The sequence below is a fragment of the Tenebrio molitor genome, chromosome 9 (genome assembly GCF_963966145.1).
Source record: "Tenebrio molitor chromosome 9, icTenMoli1.1, whole genome shotgun sequence".
Classification (NCBI taxonomy): domain Eukaryota; kingdom Metazoa; phylum Arthropoda; class Insecta; order Coleoptera; family Tenebrionidae; genus Tenebrio; species Tenebrio molitor.
In genome coordinates, this window is record NC_091054.1 from 1,800,079 (window position 1) to 1,817,764 (window position 17,686).

Sequence of the window (17,686 nt, forward strand, 5' to 3'; positions counted from 1 at the left end):
CGCCAACTAGGATCCCACATTCATTTATAGACACTGTAAAATGTAAAAATCCCTTTCCTTACTTGGATTACAATAAGCTACAATCACAGTTTAGTATTATTGAAATAAATAAGGTAAAGATCGATTTTTGAATATTTGTATTTTAGCGATCCTCGACAAATTTGTACTGCACGGCACCAGGTCCAGCCCAGGGCCCGTAGATAATTTTGTTACACATGATCTTTATAGTAAAAGAGTAAATAATTTCTATCAAAGTTAAAATTGATGCTCCTACAAAGAAATTCAGTAGACCTCCAATGTTGGCCAATAGGTCAGCAACACCATAAAACTCTATTCTTTCAAGTTTTCGGAAGTAATCGTGTTTGAAATATATAGTAAAATGGCTCCTATCAAATCTGCAAAAGAACAAACAGAATAACTAATTATTCAAAATCATAAGAAATACTCAGTAAAATCTGTATCAGTGGATAACTCGTGGTAAGAGTCATGCCAGTCCCATTCACTGACGGAGACATCAACTGCGTACTTCAGTTCTGCACAGAAAGGTTTACAGTCGCAGGCAGATTGGTGAAAGTCAAAATCGTAGTCGAAGTTTTCCAGATGCATCGTATCTTCCAGTGTATCGATTTCAAATTGATCTGGAACAAGTCTAAAATAAAAATTACTTGGAGGAAAGTCTGCACCTTTTGCATCTGATACACATTCCAGCTTGACAGCACCACAAATTTTCGTCGAACGGTTTCCTACAATTTGACAGTCAAGATCATATGACTTGGCTCTAAATCTAGTCAAATTTACTGGGCAAATAGTAGGGTGCACAACCGCACAACTCCACAGTAAAATTTGACAAACACTCGGTCAAGCAATTGATTTGGGAATATCTCCGGTAAAATGCAAGTTGTTTTTCTCGCGACAAGTAGCACTTCCTTGTCTGTGGAGGTAAATTCTTGACAACATCCGACACTTGTGTCAAAGACGGCGCAATGCCCACCATCACAGACGTATTCAAAGACACGTGGATGTAGTAGTTTGCAAAATTAGGTAGTTGCAGAGGGTCATGAAGAGTAATCTGTGGAAAAAGTCGCTGGCATAAAACTCAGTATTTTAACTTGTTTTATCTTACTTTAAATCCCGATATTCCTGTTGTACACACAGCATCCACATCTGTTTTGCTCTGTTTGAGATGAATCACCAAAGCATTTGTAGCACCGGATGCAAAACCTCTACGAGGGTAAGTGTGAATTTTCTCATTGCTTTGGAAACCTTTCATAGATGACCAGTCTGTCCCATGAAAACTTGACTCATAAAATCCCGAATATGAGACCCTTAAAATTAGGAAATGTCCAGTTGCAAGATACCACTTATTAAGACGGGATTACGCAGTGTCCAAAAAGATTTCTTTCCAGTGGACCATATTGAAGTTGAAACAAACACCCAGATCTGTGTAGACCGGTTTAAATAAATCAGAACAATTGTATGTGTCTCCCATAAAAGAACAGTGATGCATTATGTCATCTATGTTCAGACTGAGCTAAAATCCATTTGAAGCGTGTCAGAACTGTACTATACCTCGTTTCTGAGTTCGATGCCGGTAAGGAATAGTACTTCAGAGCAGGAAATCCAAAAAGTTGATTTGTAACACCAATAGAATGGGCTTATAATTAATTATTCATGAAATGTTTTGGGCGCACTGGAATCTGTCAGCGCTTGGGTCGTTTTATGGCTTAGCGGCAACAGACTCAGAAACAGAGTATACAGGGTGATTTTGAAAGTTGTGCAGATATTTTAATCACGAGCTACTGGCTTCATGTAGAACTCTGAAAAAATGTTTAAAAAATTCTGTCAAAAAATAAAATGACATTTACTTTTAGAGCTACAATTTTTTTAAATTGCTTTTATTTAGTCTTCTACGTTGTCAAACAACCTCGTAGGTAAAATTTCGGCACATTTTAAAAATACACCGTGTATATCATGTCATTTTATTTTTTGACATAGAATTTTTTTAATATTTTTTCCGAGTTCTGCATGAAGCCAGTAGCTCGTGATTGAAATATCTGCACAACTTTCAAAATCACCCTGTATTCACTGAGACATACATCTTTAATAGTGTTAAAGAAGTCGTCGGTGAGCGTCTCCACAAATTTTTCACGGTACGCCGAGACATTGTGCTGATGAAGAGGATGATCACAGACTAGATAAAAATATTGATAGTATTTGAACCTACAAACGATATTAATGATTTTTGTGACTATTTAATTTTTTATTTATTACTCTTCATCGCTGGAAAAATTCCCATTAATGTCGTAGTTTTTGTGAATTTTTGCAAAATTAAATTCCTTTTCTGATGCTTTAACTTGTGAGCAAATAGTCACCGCAGGAAATGGTACTTCGAAGATCGGAGACTCTTTAGTCGAGAAACTGACAATTACTGGAGTGTGAAGAAATATTCTGTGCACAATAACTATCAAAAAAATGCACGCTGCCAGTGATGTGAACAAAACAAACAACCAGAAACATCTACAAGAGATGATGTACTTAATTTTCTTTCGCGTCGTTCCTATATTGGTACCTTTCGCAGATAGATCTACCTTCTTCAAACAAGTACCGAAGTCCATGAATCTCGATGGTATCAGAAAACTCTCTCACATAGGTTTTCAAATTTGGCCAGAAATGCTTCTCGCTGATTGTAGCAGAAGCGGAAATTCGTAGAGCTTTGATTTTAGATACAGTTTTCTGTATCACATTTGGAGCGCTTTCGGATTGTCCGGGATTAGGTTTATCTTCTGCACCTGATAGTTTACTTTTGCTCGCACCACTTTTCGCTTCCTCATCGGGTGACATAGCTCTATTGTCAAAATTGACGGTTTTTAATTCGACTTCTTCAGGCGATGCAACCTCTTTTTGCGAAACAGTTTGAGGGGAATTTGCTGATCTATAAAACTCACGAAATTTTATAGAAGTAGATTGAGATTTTAGTATACCCACTTTGCATCACTTGTTCCTGACTGACTAAATCTGATTTCTTTCTTCGGGGGGCCGGAATGCTGGTTTTTGTTTGGCATTTTATAAAGCTAGTGCTCACCTTAGGTAAATTAGTTTATCAAATTTGAAAAGCGCAAATATTTTGTCAACTATTGACGTTTATTAATTTGCTAGGTTTTATTTATCCTGGCCACCTAGAATAAAATAAAATTACCCAAAATGTGGAGTATTTTGTTGCTTCACATCTGCAAGCCACTTTTCACAATCACTAAGCTATCGAGAAGGTAAATGTTACTTAACCCCTACGAAAGCACAAGAAGCACAAGAAAGCACGTATTGTAGTCACGTTGGTTTACGACAACACGACCCAGGGTTTTCCGTCATGGAGGAGCCCCGTAAAGACGACGACGGCAACCCCAGACGGGCCCTGTAGTAGGCCCCCCATGTTTTCCTTCCCCATTTTCGATCGGTACCCGCGCCGACAAGGTTCGCGACGCACCCCGAGTTTTGCCACAGTGGGTTCTCCAAAATAAATATGGTGTAGTTAGGGGTTAAAAATGTTTATTTTATTTTATGGCACAATTTGAATACAAGATGAATTTTGTACTTCTATTAATAATATAAAAACTTCAGATAATAATTAATAACATTTTTCTTAACAAATACCAGCATGTTTAGTAACAAGACGAAATGTTGGAACAAAAAAATAAGCAACATTTAGAATATTTTTAAATTTTTTGCAGCTGTGGGACATTTTCATTAACAAATAAGATCTACTTCTTTAGCAATGATTTTATCCAGATTTTTTACATGTATGTGTACAATAAATAAATAATTATTATAAATGCTTCCAATTATGTCTGAGGCCCTGCCCAGTACCCATAGAGACGAGTATTACAAATCATCCTAACTGACAAGAAATACAAAATTTCCATCAACGAAAGCACTGAAAATCCTGTAAATAGTCCAAGAAGACCACCGAAATTCGCCAAAAAATCTGTCGGACCATAAAGCTCGTGTCTTTGTGATCTAATAAAGCTGTTCGACTTGAAGAATATTGTCAAAGACGACATGTGTGACCTTGAACAACATATTTGTACAGTTATTAACAGACTCACCACTCTTCACCGTTCAATGCTGCAATTCTGGTGTTTTTGTCTGTCAGCTGTTCTTTGTTTTATCCAGTCCCAGTTTGTTTGTGACGTTTCAACATCATACGATAAATCTGCACAGATTGGTAAACAGTCACAGTCAATTTTACCTCTTCTTTTGTGCTTCCGCCGTTTCGGTTTGTTTAATTTTCTTTCCAAATTCTTCATTTGCATGGCTGCTAAAAATTACAAAACAGTTATATTAATAGGGTGGAGCAAAATAATTCAACTTACATTCGGCGTATCGCATGCATTCGACACTGCCGGTGCCACAAATTTCGGTGCCATTTTCTCCTAAAGATAACATAAGAGACAAGATCAAAAATGGAAACGGCGTAGTAAATATCGGAGTAGGTGCGTTATTTAATTAATTTCAATGAGAATAGCAGTTGCGACCTCAACTACGCCTCGGTCTTCAATCTCTGGGCTCAGCACCAAAATACTCACTTCTACTCTTAATGATATAATGTACTATTTTTATGCCGCGAGTCACTTGGTAACCTTCGTCACTCCTATTTCATCATACGAGATAGTCAAATAGATCTGGTAGATAAGAAGGTTGGGCTAATAATGAAATGTTTGTCTCCAGAAGAATTCCAGGTCTTTTGATTTTAGTGCTAAGATGGTGGAATAGGAAATACACAATTTTATGATTTTTTTTTTAGTTTATGATAACGTCTACAAAAATGATCTTCTAAACCAAAACTAAACCCTCTTCATTTTGATGCCTATCAGCAATTTATATTAACACTTACTTGGCATGAAGAAATTAACACAGCCGCAATGGTGTATGGTGTAGTTAGTGAGGCACTCCATGAGACAGTTCAGCGAAGTATAGATTCTAAAATATTTCAAATGACGTTCTGTAGGAAAGTAACACTGTCGCCTCTTCGGATTATACATCTTGACGGAGTCGGAAGTTGTAATCATGACCGGCTGCACCGCCCCCACCACAGTTTGATCCAGAGGAATCCTGAAATACTGTTGACTGGGCCGAGGAATTCGCATCGGCGTATGGAGCATAACTCTGTAACCTTGTAAAGAATTTTTGCAAGCGTAATCAAGATCTTCCTTGGAGGTTAAAATGTTGAAAGTAAAACCATTTGTGGCTCCTGCCAGTAGTGCTCGTCTGGGGTAGGCATCCAGTCCGGCGTTTGCAGTATATCCGTATTCCATTGTCCAGTGGTGGGAGCTGTTTGGAACCAGATGGTAGTCTCGGTAATGTATCCTAAAGACGGACACAATGTTGAGGGAAGTGGAAGAAAACAACAAGTACTTACACATTTTCCCTGAAGATTTCGCCTCGATCAAGCATATTGAAAGTGTAGCAAATCCCTTCATCTGTAATTATTGGAATGAAGAGTTTGTCACAATTTTCAGACCTGCCCATGTAGTGACAATCCTGAATTTTAAAATCTGGTTGGACGTAGTCGATTACGTCAAAAAATTCCTCAGGGAAAGTAAGATTGTTGGTATACTCTAAATAATTCTCTCGATAGTTACAGATCAAAGACATGTACTCAAACTCGGTCTCTCTAAAAATTGAAAAATGTAGGATTGGACTGATGTTTCAAAATCCAACTTGCTCCTTTGGTGTCAACTGGATTTTGTTTTCTTTTTTCTGTAGCAGTTTGGTGTAATTGAAAATGGTTTGCGCTGACTTGGACTCAGGACAGATGGTAATTGCAGGAAATGGTATGCTATATATGAGAGTTCCTTTTGTAGCAAAGCTGACTATCACAGGACTCCTTTCCCACTTTTTGTACACTGCGTATATAGAAACTGTACACGCGGATAGACAGATGACAAAAATAAAAAACCACCAGACCCTGCGTCCAAACTTGTTTATTAAACTTCAACACGATTAAAGAGAGTCAAATACCTTTCAAAAATAGTCCTCTTTTCTCCAAAATATCTGAAGCCGTGGATGCTTGTGCATGTGCAGTATTCTCTGAAATAATTACGCACGTTTTTAAAGAAACCGTTTTTTTCTTTGACGTTCTTATCATTTGCAGCCAACCCTTCCATGTTGATACTATTCTGAATGATGACTAAATACGGAATAGTAGCACTCTAATTCTACTAATGCCTGATTTGAGATAAAACGAAGTCTCTTGGGGTCTGCCATTGACTGAAATCCACCGGCTTTAGCCTGTTATGTGAGGTGAGTAAACAAGAACGCATCAAATAATTGGATGGGAGAACATACTAATTAGAAACCTGTAGCGTCAAGCTCGTGGGACATGTTTTATGAAATTAATTTTCCAGAATTTTCCATTAATTATACAGATTATCGAAAAAAACAACAGATGAAAAATGTTTATGCTTATGAAGAAGTGAGTATCGATTTTTATTTGGTGCTTTGGCAAAAGTCTAATAGTATACAAGTATTTCATTGGTGACAAGGATAACCCTGGAACATGCCTTCTCTGTCCACACATTACATTTTTGTCCATTGACTGTTATGAAATTACTATACAGGTGTCTCAGAGTTACACCGACAAACTTTCAGAGCTGATTGCAGCAAAATGATAAATAAAAAAAATCCAAGGGATTTAGATAGTAATTGTTTTTACGTTTTTTGTCGATTATCTCCCAAACTAAGCATTTTTTACCCCATATGTATTAAGAGTTTTATGCCTATTTTTGACCATAGAATCAGTCCTGAAAGTTTGTCGGTAGAATTCCGACACACCCTGTATATCAGAAAATATTTTTCACCGAAAATAAATTATTTAAAAATTATTAGGTTGGTCCACCTTGTTCAGGACGTCCTATTATATGAACTTTTGAATCAATTCTTTAGAATTTAGAAGAATCGTTCCAAAATTTCGTATATTCTTGTTGACTCCAGGTTTGAGGTTAGTTAAGATTTTATTGAGTTATAAAAATCCCGAAAAGATATTACAAACGCACTCTTCGATTACTCCAATTAACCTAATTTTATTCGCACACTAAGAGATTGATTAATTACTCCTCCCTGTCATTATTGACTTACTTCACGATTCAATGTCACGTCAAATTATGCCATCAATCATTTCGGTCTTCAAACAAATAATAGTTATTTGTGTATCAAAGCCAAAAAGTACATCTTTTTCGTCCGAGTCTGAGTTTTCTGGCCGAGGCGCAGCCGAGGCTTGAAAACAGGCGAGGACAAGACACTTTTTGCAGACGTGCTAACTGACTTACTAAACAGACCAACAGATCGCGCCACGGTCCCGTCCGAAAAAGTGCGTCCGAAAAAGAGTACTTTTCATCTGTTTGTGAGTACGTAAAATTACCGTTTTCATTAAGAGTGCCTAAAAATTAGATTTACTTGTCACAGATTTCTCTGCTCAGGTGCGTCGGTAAATAGATCTTTTATTTGCAATTAAAAAAGTTAATTTATTATTTAAATAATACTACATCTAAAAATACTAAAAATAGTGCAATATGGTAGGCACTAAGCGATATATTAATAAATAATATAAGAGAAATCTATGATCTATGTTTTAAGTTTCAAGAAATTATTTTTGTACTAACTGAGCTATTTAACTATTGTTATTTTTTTAAATATTATAGCACTGAAAGCTAGTCCACAGAACCCCACCACTGATTATACAATCTTAAATTATAATAAATTCTCAAGGTCCAAAAATACATAATTTCAATTAGCGATATCAAAGAAAATCCTGTAAATAGTCCTAAAAGTCCACCAAAATTGGAAATCAGATCCGTCGTTCCATATAATTCATTTCTTTCAATAGAAATGAACTGTTCCGTTTTGAAATAGATGGATAAAACGGAGTAATCGGTGCTAAAAGAGGATCATTAATTGTTGTTATTTTTTCCTGAAGTAAAACTTACTCGTTGCTCTGAACGTCGAAAGAAAAATTTTGTTGTTGTGCAAAATAATCTTTCCAGTAAAAGTGAGCAGAAGAAGTCTCCACAGCATAATTTAAATTGGAGCACATAGGTTTACAATCACAAGAAGATTTGTAACTTGATTCTGATATTTTATTCTCCAGATCACTGATTATGAGTTCACCTAAATTATTAAAATAAATTAAAATTCAACTCGTAGATTGACTCGTACGAGTATAAATACTTAATTATCAAAATAAGAAGATCATACTATATTATGTCTCATTAACTTAATATTTTAATAAACTTTACCATTCTACATGAAATTATAGATTTGTGAGCTGTGTGTACTTACTTTGGGCATCTCTCAAACACTCGACCTTTCTAGTTCCGCAAATTTTTGTTGTGTTAGCTCCTACAATGGAGAAAATTACAATCTTCGTTATCAAATTTCATAAATATTTACTTGGCATAAAATAACTGACGCATCCGCATTTCTTTAAAGTGTAGTTTGCGAAGCACTCCAGCAAACAATTTGATTGGCTGTAAGTCTTGAAATGTTGAAGAGGTCGTTCCGATTTTAAGTAGCAGTGGCGTTGTTCAGCACTAAGGCTTTTTATCGACGAAGAAATTTTTATTAATCCTGGCGTAATTGCTGCTGTTACAACTTTGTTGAAAGGAATGCGAAAGTAGGATTTTGCGAGTCTCGGAACATCGCCTGGACTGTGGAGTAAAACCTGAAACTCGTTTTTTTCAAATTTCAAGTTTAATAAATGGTAATATAAAAAATAAGTGGGTTGCCTTTTCTTGGTTCATTCTTCTTGCTGGTGATTTTTTTTCTTGGTGTTATTTTACACTTACTCTGAAACCTTGTAAGAACTGGTTGCATACGTAGTCGCTATTGTAAGTGTTGTGTTTAAAAAAGACAGTCAAAGAGTTATCAGCACCTGACATCAGAGCTCTTCTAGGATAAGTGAAAACACCAGCAGTTTTATTGTATCCTTCATCAAAATCGAAATTCTGCGAGGTGTAGTTCACGTGATGAAAATTTTTATAGAAAACACTAAATTTTATAGTTGGTTGGTTAATCAAAGCTAAATTTCACTTACACATGTTCTTTGTAGATATCTCCTCTGTCTAAAATATTAAATGTATAACAAATACCGATATCTGTGACGATGGAAGTAAAGTAACCATCACAATTGATTTCTGATCCAAGGTACGAAATACAGGCAATGAATTCGTCAGGTTTCAGCTGAATAAATATCATTGGAAAATCAAAACTTGGTCATCTGATTGTTGAATTTAATTTACCCAATCAATAACATCGAAAAAATCGTCTTCAAAAGTATCAGACCCACCGGACAACACAGATGCTAATTTGTAATTATCTTCACAGAGCAAAGTCGTATAGTGAAGATATTGCGATCTGTAAAATTCTTAACAAATAACCAAACAATTATGCATGTAGCTCGGCATACTCCGTTTTAGTCAGTGTTTGATTTTCCTTCATACTTTTGTTAAACACATCAGAATACTTGAACTTGACTCCTGAGGTTTTCGCTTCAGGACAAATTGTTACAGCTGGGAAGGGTACTTCGTATATTGCGGTATCGTGAGTTGCAAATGTAACCACCACAGGACTGTTCAGAAATTTTGTATAGATTTCAGTGATCATAAAGAGGCATCCTGCCATCGACAGCAGTAAAGTAATTGTCCAGAAAATTCTAAAACAAGTGAATTATACTAATTTTATCGCTGTTGTACAGGGTGTTTACTTTTCACTTGTCGTTCTGTTTTCTGTCAGATAGCGAAGGCCATGGATACTCGTCGATTCATAAAACTTCTTCAAGTAACATTTCAATTGCTGGAAAAAACTCTCTGTTTTCTCGTCACTACTTTTAGAAACATATTTTTTTGTTAGTATCATCCTGAAAACACTTCTACAATATGTTGGCCGTAATTATAATGATCCCAAAATTGTGTGTTTTTATATCAAAGCATGATACATTTAATGTGAAGAGATAAATTTTTCTGAGATAACAATTAACAACGTTTTGCTTTTACAACCAAGGTATACACTTAATGTTGCTTTCATGTAAATTCTAGCCAACTCTTTGAGATTAGCAATGACACCAAAAGTGTGTGGTGTGGGAAAACCCCTGAAAAAAGCCATACCAAGTCAGGCGGCACCGGGGTTAGTACCCGGGACCTTCCGAGTGCAAAGCGGCGCGCTAAGCGCTTGGCCACGATGCTCGCCTCGCCAGCTTTGTTCAGGGCTGTCTGCGAACGCTCATTGGCCAAAATTTCTAGGAACTTGTCATTTGTCAAGTGTGACATTTCTTTGAAGGTTTCAAACGAGTTTATTTAAACAAAAGGTTACCATACGCAAGGTTGTTTCTAAATACACTTTTTGTATTTATTAATTGACTAAATTAATCTTTGAATCACTTTGGGTTACCTACTTTTCTTTCTACGTGTTGCAAAAGTGATGGTCTTGTCTTTTTAGTCTAGTTCTCTCCTTCTCATTAGATAAGTTCTCCCCAAAAGGGCTAATCAACACTTTGACGTTCTTCTAAAACCGTTTCGTAATGGTCCTTCCCCATCTCTTAATTCAATATCGAATGAGTAAGATGTGTAGAATTTCTTGATTTAGCGATTCATAAAAGGTAGAAAACGAGAATTTGTCATTTAAATTCAAAAATATTTTATTTTTTTATGGTTTTACATCAATATTATTATTACATTTTGGTTAAATTCACTAAAAATTAGAATAATCGGATTTCATTTAGTTTAACTGTGACGTTATAGGTATTATAATTATTCTTAGATTAACATAATAAAAAGAAACAGTACACATATTATACAGGGTGTTAGTAAATGGTTGGGAATAAATTTCAGGGTAAACACGAAAAATGTGACTTAAAACCTAAATACAGTTTTTCGTTAAAATGAGTAGTTTTCTCAAAAAAAGAAAAAAACAAAAATAAACGTATTCTAGCATATCCGTATTTTTTTTTTGAAATACATACGATTTTATAATGGTTTAAAGAAAAAATTTTAACGTGGAAAGTTGAATTTTTTAACGTACATATGTCAAAATTCAAAACTAATGCGATTTTTAGGCAGACAAATGAACTAATTAGAGAAATTCTCCAACAGTGGACTACATTTTATTTTTTGAGAAAACTACTCATTTTATCGAAAAACTTTATTTAGGTTTTAAGCCACATTTTTCGTAAGGAGTTCATCCTGAAATTTATTCCCAACCATTTACTAACACCCTGTATAATTTAGAATCTTGTTTCGTGCGCTAGGAGGCTTGCCCGGACCAATGTCCAAACAATTTCTCATTGTAGAATATTCTCAAAGTCAAAAAGTAAATAATTTCAACATACGAAATCAAGGAAAATCCCATAAATAGTCCTAGAAGACCTCCAAAATTCGATATTAAATCTGTTATGCCATACAATTCGTTTCGTTCTGTCGCTATAAAATGATCTCTTTTAAAATACAGTGACAAAACTGAAAAATGGTACCTACGAATGAAAATGCAAGTTAAGTAAAATCACTAAAATTCTCAGTCTTACTCATTTATGTCATCAAATATAATTGAACTATTTAAATCTGACCAAAAATTTTTCCAATAATATTCTCCTGAAGACGTCTCCACATTGAATCTTAGCTCGGTACATGACGGTTTACAGTCACACTCCCAATCTAGTTTATATTTACCGTCTCCTACAGGTATTTTGTTTTTGACTTCGTTGACCTTCATTTCTCCTAAAGAACAATTGCATTATAACTGTACTTAAGCTACTTGTGCTTACTTACGTTCGGCTGCGCTTACACAGTCTCTGCTCCCAATACCACATATACTAGTACTATTTGTTCCTAGAATTTTTTAAAAGAAGATAAACTGAAAATTGTTTAATCTTTACCACATACTCGGCATAAAATACTGAACGCAACCACATTTGTTCAAAGTGTAGTTAGTTGTGCATTCTAGCTCACAGTTTGATTGGGTGTATATTTTGAAATATTTTAAGGGTCGTTCATTCCCTAAGTAACAGTTTCTGACGTTGGAATTGAATTTTATTACTGCTGGAGAAGTGGTCAACAGTTGGGGATCAATTGCTGCCACGATTGTCTTGTCCAGAGGAACCCGGAAGTAAGATTTAGACAGACGAGGTATCTCGGTAGGACTATGCACTAAGATCTATAAAGTAAGAAATTATATCTGAAATTATACAGGGTGATAATGAGTCTCTCACTCTGAATCCTTGCAGATACTTATTACACAAAGTGTCAGATTTCTCTTGAACGTGCTTAAATTGTAATTCCAAAGAATTGTCAGCACCGGACAGCAATGCCCGTGCAGGGTAAGTGTCAACATCAGTAACTTTTGCGTATCTTGTGTCATCGTTGTAGTTTGAAGATGCAATGGCAGGTTGATGAAAATCCTCATAATGAAAACTGGAGAAATAAATCCCAAAGAGTCCTTTGTAATACTTACACATCTTCTCTGAATATCTCATTCCGGTGTAATATATTAAATGAGTAACAAATTCCTTGATCCACCACGATTGGAGTGAGATCACATTTTTTGCCTTCCACATCGAAACAAGATATTATTTCGTCTGGTTTTAACTAAAATACAGGGTGTTATTGAAAGTTGGACAGATATTTTAACCACGAACTACTGGCTTCATGTAGAACTCGGAAAAAATATTAAAAAAATTTTATATCAAAAAATAAAATGACATTTACAATAAAATGACATTTATTTATTGAGCTACAATTTTTTTTAATTGCTTTTAGTGTTCTACGTTGTCAAATAACCTCGTACGTAAAATTTCGGCACATTTTAAAAATACACCCTGTATATCATATTTTATAAAATGTACACCAATGCGGTTTCCTTGTTTTAAAGCATATTTCCTATAGGTTACTTCGCATTGGCGTACATTTTATAAAACATGATATACAGGGTGTATTTTTAAAATGTGTCGAAATTTTACCTACGAGGTTCTACATGAAGCCAGTAGCTCGTGGTTAAAATATCTGTACAACTTTCAATAACACCCTGTATTTACGTTGTAATAATGAAAAATTATGACAGTGCGTCGGTACCTTATTGATTACTTCAAAAAAGTTACTTCCCACCGTTTTGGCACCATTACGCAGCCAAAAATTTTGTTCCAGATCACCACATAATAAACTAACGTAGTGAAACTGTTGCAAACTGTAATCTATAAATGTAATTTTAAGCTTTTATGATGTCAATACTCACTCCGTATCATTTAAGTGTTGACTCAAATATACTTTACGATATATTTGGGAATAGTTGAAATATTCTTCGGAACATTTTGATTCCGGACATACAGTTACTGCAGGAAAAGGGATTTCGTACAGTGGGGTCTGTGTCGTTGCAAAACTGACCACTATTGGATTGTTTTGGTATTTATCGACTATCTCACAAATCATCCAAAAGCACCCAACTGACGACAAGAATAAAGCAACAATCCAAAAACTTCTACAAAGACATCATTTATGTTGTTTTGAACTTTTTAACACTAATCTTATTACTTCTCAACAATTGATCTGTTTTCAGTTAGAAATCGAAGGCCATGAATCCCTGTAAACTCACTATACTCTTTAAAGTATTTTTTCACATTCTTGAAAACGTTGGTATTTTTCATTGACTTCATCATTTCTACATATTTCTGATGAGGTCCCATTTCGACACGACTTCACCAGGAATCAATAGAAACTAACAGATAGAACAAAAGGTACACCACGAATAGATTAACGATAATTGATGTAAAAGATAAGAAATATATAGTGCACGATATAATTATGCACATTCTCTTTGCTAATTAATCATTATTATTTTACTGGTAAATTTGATAAATGTATTGGTTTTCTGATAAATTTTTTGTTTGGTCTGGAGTACCATTGATTGATTATTTTTCACTAATATTTTTTACCTGGGAAATATTCTGTTGTAGCCTAATATGAAGATTTGAAGTAAGTCATTTAGGAATTATTACTTTAACGGCCGTCGTTAAATGCAACGGCCGCGAAATTGCATTTCGCGGCCTGTTTTAGGTACGCGAAGTGCTCGTTTCGCGTACGGTTGCACAAAAATGGATTTTAAGGATATTGTGTGATTTATTACATTAAAAATTAACTACTGGGTATTTTCAAACTAAATAAAAATAAAATGAAATTTGCTCATTATTTATTTTTATTAATTACATATTATCATTAAGATAATTATTGCATATTATTTAGGTTTACAGTGAACAAAAATTGTAGTTTCAAATCAATCCAAATTAGGTGCGCTGTAGCTTGCATAAGTTCCAGATTCTAACTTGCCTTTATGAATCTCTTCATTTTATTGCTTCTTATTTACTTAATCAATATTGCATTGAGACAGTTCTAACACAAGAGAGAGTGATTTTCAAAGCTTGAAATATTTCAGAGATCTGTTTTGTAATGTTTTTTGTAATATTTTAAGTTTTGTAAAATTTTGTCGCCTACACGGCAGACCCTGACCAATGAGCATGAAGTCTTGTATTATAATAAATTCTGAGTGTTAAGAAATATAAAATTTCAAATAACGATATTAAGGAGAATCCTGTAAATAATCCCAGGAGTCCTCCAAAATTCGATATCAAGTCCGAAATTCCGTAAAGTCCTTTCCTTTCCATTGCCGTAAATTGGTCACTTTTAATATATATGTTTAAATACGACCACTTCTTGCTAAAATAGAAGAAAATCAGTAGATTAACGTTTTAGGCTTAAACCTACTTGGTAAAGTCAAAATTGTCCTTTTCTCGAATTTTATAAAATTCTTTCCCAATAAAAACACTTTGAGATGTTTCCACAGTGTATCTCAAGTCAGTACACAAAGGTTTACAATCGCAAGATTTACCAAGTCCGGAAAATTTTCTTGTCAAGTCCTCGACGATCATTTCGTTGTAGGCCTCGGATACACAATTATCACTTTGATATCCGCATATGGATGTTGTATTTTTCCCTAACATTTGACATTAGGAAGGTGTTTCATGAATTTGTGTGTTATAAACTCACTGGGCATAAAAAATTCCACGCATCCACAATTTTTCAAAGTGTGATTGGTAAAACATTCCAAGACACAATTTGACTGGGTGTATATTTTAAAATAGTGCAAGAATCTTTCAGATTTTAGGTAGCAGTTTCTCTTTTCGACATCAAAATTTTGAACTTCTTTGGAAGTTAGGATTAGTTCTGGTTGCACAGCCACGAGCACTTCTTTGTCAAAAGGGACTCGAAAATAGTACTTGGAAGGACGAGGAATGTCCATGGGGTTGTGGACCATAACCTGTAAAACAATCAAGGATTTTATGTCTAATGTAGAATTCTTCTTACGCTGAATCCTTGTATGAAACTGTTGCAAGCGTAATCGACGTCTGTTATTGTGTTGAGTTCAAAATACACTTCTAGACTGTTGTCAGCACCTGACATTAGTGCCCTCAAGGGATAGGTGACAACACCGGCACTTTTTACAAAACCTGCCTCACCGTTGAAATCGTCAAAACTGTAGTTAGCGCGATGATAGTTCTTATAGTGGACCCTAAGAGGAAAGTCATAAATTTTTTCACTGAAAATAGTGAGCAAAGATGGCAATTGAATCACTAGTGAGGAAAAATATTTTCTCACTAGTGAGCAACTAGTGAGGAAAAATATTTTCTCACTAGTGAGCAACTAGTGAGGAAAAATATTTTCTCACTAGTGAGCAAAGTGTAATGTTTTGCGAGTTTGTTGTACAGAAAGTTTTTTAAATCTGTTTTGACTTGTTTAAATCCTCGCCTTCGGCTCGGCCGCCCAACTTCCGTACTCGTGATTAAATGCACTACTTTGCCCACTTGTATTGAAAAATAGCTATTTTCTCAAACTGACATATTTACATGTTTTCTCGAAATATCATTTCTCGGTCTAAAATGTTGAAGGAATAACAAACTCCCTGGTCTGTCATAATTGGTATAAAACGGTCCTCGCAATTAATTTCCTCCAGAAAAGTGCATTCTATGGTAAAATTAGGTTTCACCTAAAACAACGCAGCAGTTTTACACATTAAATAGAGAAAGAAGAAGAAAAGCCATCTGTATTTGATTTTCTGCAGAGAATAAAAAAAATTGGCATGTCTAAAAAAAAAATGTTGTGAAATCCCTACCTCATCGATAACCGAGAGAAAGTATTCGTCGACAGTTTTATTATGCGCCCCTAAATACTTGTATTGATCTGCCTGGCACATCATCCTCATGTAAGAGAAAATGCGAAGTCTAAAAATAATTTTGAGTTGGATCAAACTTCACAAAATTACTTACTCCTCATCGGTAACCGATTGATTTTCGTACAATCTGTTAAACACGTCACTGTAATTAAATTTTTCATTTGCACATTTCGATTCCGGGCAAATTGTTACTGCAGGAAACGGTATTTCGTAGATGGGAATTTCTTTGGTTGCGAAACTCATCACAATGGGATTGTTTTCGTACTTTTCCCAGATTTTGTAAAACATCAAGACACATCCACTGAACGAGAGTAGTAAAATCACCAACCAGAAATATCTATGGATGATTATTTATTTCACAATTTCGTGAAAGATTCATCTTACTTTTCGGATCTCGTTCTTTTTTCTGTCAAGTAGTGGACACCGTGTATATTCGATATTTGGCCATATTCGCGCAAATACTGCCGCAGGTGGTACCAAAATGTTTTCTCTTTAAGACGTATTGATTGCATATTGATATTAAGGTATACGTTTTGTACACGATATTTTACAAATAACTTTTCATTTGGAAGTTTGCTTTTGTCTAACATACTATACTAACAAATTAATTTCCACTGACAGTTACGTTAATTTGATATTGATTGCATGCTGCATGTGTAAGTGTTATTATACAATCAATATATTACTTTATGTACTTATGTGTTAGGTCAGATCACATGCTCTACACAATTAGAACAATCTGATTACAATTTAATTGCCTGTTCATTGTAGTTCTTACCGACCAATCTGATTAAAGACTGATATGTGGTTGTTTATTTAATTTGCTAATTTGTTTGTAACTAATTTTTGCCAATCTATGAATAGCAATAGGTCAAAAGACCATAGATGAAACACATTTTTACCATCTCCTGACCCTTTATTCGCGGCCTTCACACGTCGATGTCTCTTTCTCACTAACTAATTGGGTCTCTTTTTATCCCATCTCAACCCTAGAATGTTCAGAGAAAACCTCCTGGAAGTCAATGACGATTATTCTCCTTTAATAATTTAAAACAGGCAAACTCTTTGAAGCAACGATTAATAGAGAAGTCGACGGCGACGTCTGAATAATACATTGATATACTGCGTTTCTGAGTTCGATGCCGGTAAGTTGTAAAACCGAGTTGTCATAAATCAGTAATAATCACCGTTTCTTTTCTTCTGAAAGCTTCCCAGTGATATCTGTAATTCTATGAACTTGATTCTTTGAAGCAACGAATAATGGAGAAATCGACGGCGACGTCTGAATAAAACATTGATATATTATGTACTCCGTTTCTGAGTTCGATGCCGGCAAGTCGTAAAACCTGTCATCAGTAATAATCACCGTTTCTTTTCTTCTGTTATCGGCTTCAATCTTTTAAAAAGCAATTTTTCGTAGGGTTTCGAG

The 17,686-nt window shown here is 35.0% G+C and overlaps 4 protein-coding genes and 2 long non-coding RNA genes across 6 annotated transcripts; all 6 read right to left on the bottom strand.

The window, feature by feature from the left end:
* Positions 1 to 122: 122 nt before the first annotated feature.
* LOC138138274 (pickpocket protein 28-like) lies at positions 123 to 3,159 on the bottom strand. Its single transcript, XM_069058108.1, has 10 exons — positions 2,986 to 3,159; positions 2,570 to 2,932; positions 2,272 to 2,517; positions 2,097 to 2,220; positions 1,380 to 1,531; positions 1,124 to 1,325; positions 799 to 1,069; positions 684 to 743; positions 446 to 638; positions 123 to 395 (listed from the first exon to the last, which is right to left on the bottom strand). The coding sequence occupies exons 1-10, from the start codon at positions 3,060 to 3,062 to the stop codon at positions 143 to 145; spliced, it is 1,941 nt and encodes a 646-aa protein (XP_068914209.1). The 5' UTR covers positions 3,063 to 3,159; the 3' UTR covers positions 123 to 142.
* A 600-nt stretch (positions 3,160 to 3,759) lies between these two features.
* Positions 3,760 to 6,245, bottom strand: LOC138138281 (pickpocket protein 28-like). Its single transcript, XM_069058116.1, has 7 exons — positions 6,016 to 6,245; positions 5,716 to 5,962; positions 5,414 to 5,664; positions 4,889 to 5,361; positions 4,368 to 4,427; positions 4,111 to 4,312; positions 3,760 to 4,062 (listed from the first exon to the last, which is right to left on the bottom strand). Exons 1-7 carry the CDS (start codon positions 6,159 to 6,161, stop codon positions 3,837 to 3,839), a joined length of 1,605 nt encoding a protein of 534 aa, XP_068914217.1. The 5' UTR covers positions 6,162 to 6,245; the 3' UTR covers positions 3,760 to 3,836.
* Positions 6,246 to 7,619: 1,374 nt separating this feature from the next.
* On the bottom strand, positions 7,620 to 9,924 carry LOC138138951 (pickpocket protein 28-like). Its single transcript, XM_069059095.1, has 9 exons — positions 9,755 to 9,924; positions 9,458 to 9,703; positions 9,291 to 9,405; positions 9,086 to 9,231; positions 8,838 to 9,039; positions 8,443 to 8,713; positions 8,332 to 8,391; positions 7,980 to 8,160; positions 7,620 to 7,929 (listed from the first exon to the last, which is right to left on the bottom strand). Exons 1-9 carry the CDS (start codon positions 9,904 to 9,906, stop codon positions 7,704 to 7,706), a joined length of 1,599 nt encoding a protein of 532 aa, XP_068915196.1. The 5' UTR covers positions 9,907 to 9,924; the 3' UTR covers positions 7,620 to 7,703.
* Positions 9,925 to 10,828: 904 nt separating this feature from the next.
* Positions 10,829 to 13,715, bottom strand: LOC138138528 (pickpocket protein 28-like). The gene is made up of 9 exons (XM_069058502.1): positions 13,566 to 13,715; positions 13,270 to 13,512; positions 13,110 to 13,221; positions 12,493 to 12,626; positions 12,251 to 12,452; positions 11,925 to 12,195; positions 11,811 to 11,870; positions 11,567 to 11,759; positions 10,829 to 11,515 (listed from the first exon to the last, which is right to left on the bottom strand). The coding sequence occupies exons 1-9, from the start codon at positions 13,688 to 13,690 to the stop codon at positions 11,290 to 11,292; spliced, it is 1,566 nt and encodes a 521-aa protein (XP_068914603.1). The 5' UTR covers positions 13,691 to 13,715; the 3' UTR covers positions 10,829 to 11,289.
* A 1,023-nt stretch (positions 13,716 to 14,738) lies between these two features.
* On the bottom strand, positions 14,739 to 15,636 carry LOC138139103 (uncharacterized). The gene is made up of 3 exons (XR_011162210.1): positions 15,393 to 15,636; positions 15,075 to 15,345; positions 14,739 to 15,021 (listed from the first exon to the last, which is right to left on the bottom strand). It is a non-coding gene; the product is annotated as an uncharacterized lncRNA (long non-coding RNA).
* A 214-nt stretch (positions 15,637 to 15,850) lies between these two features.
* LOC138139104 (uncharacterized) lies at positions 15,851 to 16,863 on the bottom strand. The gene is made up of 3 exons (XR_011162211.1): positions 16,352 to 16,863; positions 16,198 to 16,306; positions 15,851 to 16,071 (listed from the first exon to the last, which is right to left on the bottom strand). It is a non-coding gene; the product is annotated as an uncharacterized lncRNA (long non-coding RNA).
* Between the last annotated feature and the right edge of the window lie 823 nt (positions 16,864 to 17,686).

Coding starts and splice junctions, on each gene's coding strand:
- LOC138138274 (XM_069058108.1), bottom strand. CDS start 3,062: ATGCCAAACAAAAACCAGCATTCCGGCCCCCCGAAGAAAGAAATCAGA. Junction 2,933..2,985: donor TCAGGAACAAGTGATGCAAA/GTGGGTATACTA, acceptor TGAGTTTTATAG/ATCAGCAAATTCCCCTCAAA. Junction 1,326..1,379: donor GAAATCTTTTTGGACACTGC/GTAATCCCGTCT, acceptor CCTAATTTTAAG/GGTCTCATATTCGGGATTTT.
- LOC138138281 (XM_069058116.1), bottom strand. CDS start 6,161: ATGGAAGGGTTGGCTGCAAATGATAAGAACGTCAAAGAAAAAAACGGT. Junction 5,362..5,413: donor GAAATCTTCAGGGAAAATGT/GTAAGTACTTGT, acceptor GTCCGTCTTTAG/GATACATTACCGAGACTACC. Junction 4,313..4,367: donor ATGCATGCGATACGCCGAAT/GTAAGTTGAATT, acceptor TGTAATTTTTAG/CAGCCATGCAAATGAAGAAT.
- LOC138138951 (XM_069059095.1), bottom strand. CDS start 9,906: ATGATACTAACAAAAAAATATGTTTCTAAAAGTAGTGACGAGAAAACA. Junction 8,714..8,837: donor AGTTCTTACAAGGTTTCAGA/GTAAGTGTAAAA, acceptor AACGAGTTTCAG/GTTTTACTCCACAGTCCAGG. Junction 8,161..8,331: donor GTGTTTGAGAGATGCCCAAA/GTAAGTACACAC, acceptor TTAATAATTTAG/GTGAACTCATAATCAGTGAT.
- LOC138138528 (XM_069058502.1), bottom strand. CDS start 13,690: ATGATGAAGTCAATGAAAAATACCAACGTTTTCAAGAATGTGAAAAAA. Junction 12,196..12,250: donor AGTATCTGCAAGGATTCAGA/GTGAGAGACTCA, acceptor CTTACTTTATAG/ATCTTAGTGCATAGTCCTAC. Junction 11,516..11,566: donor ATATTTGATGACATAAATGA/GTAAGACTGAGA, acceptor TTTCATTCGTAG/GTACCATTTTTCAGTTTTGT.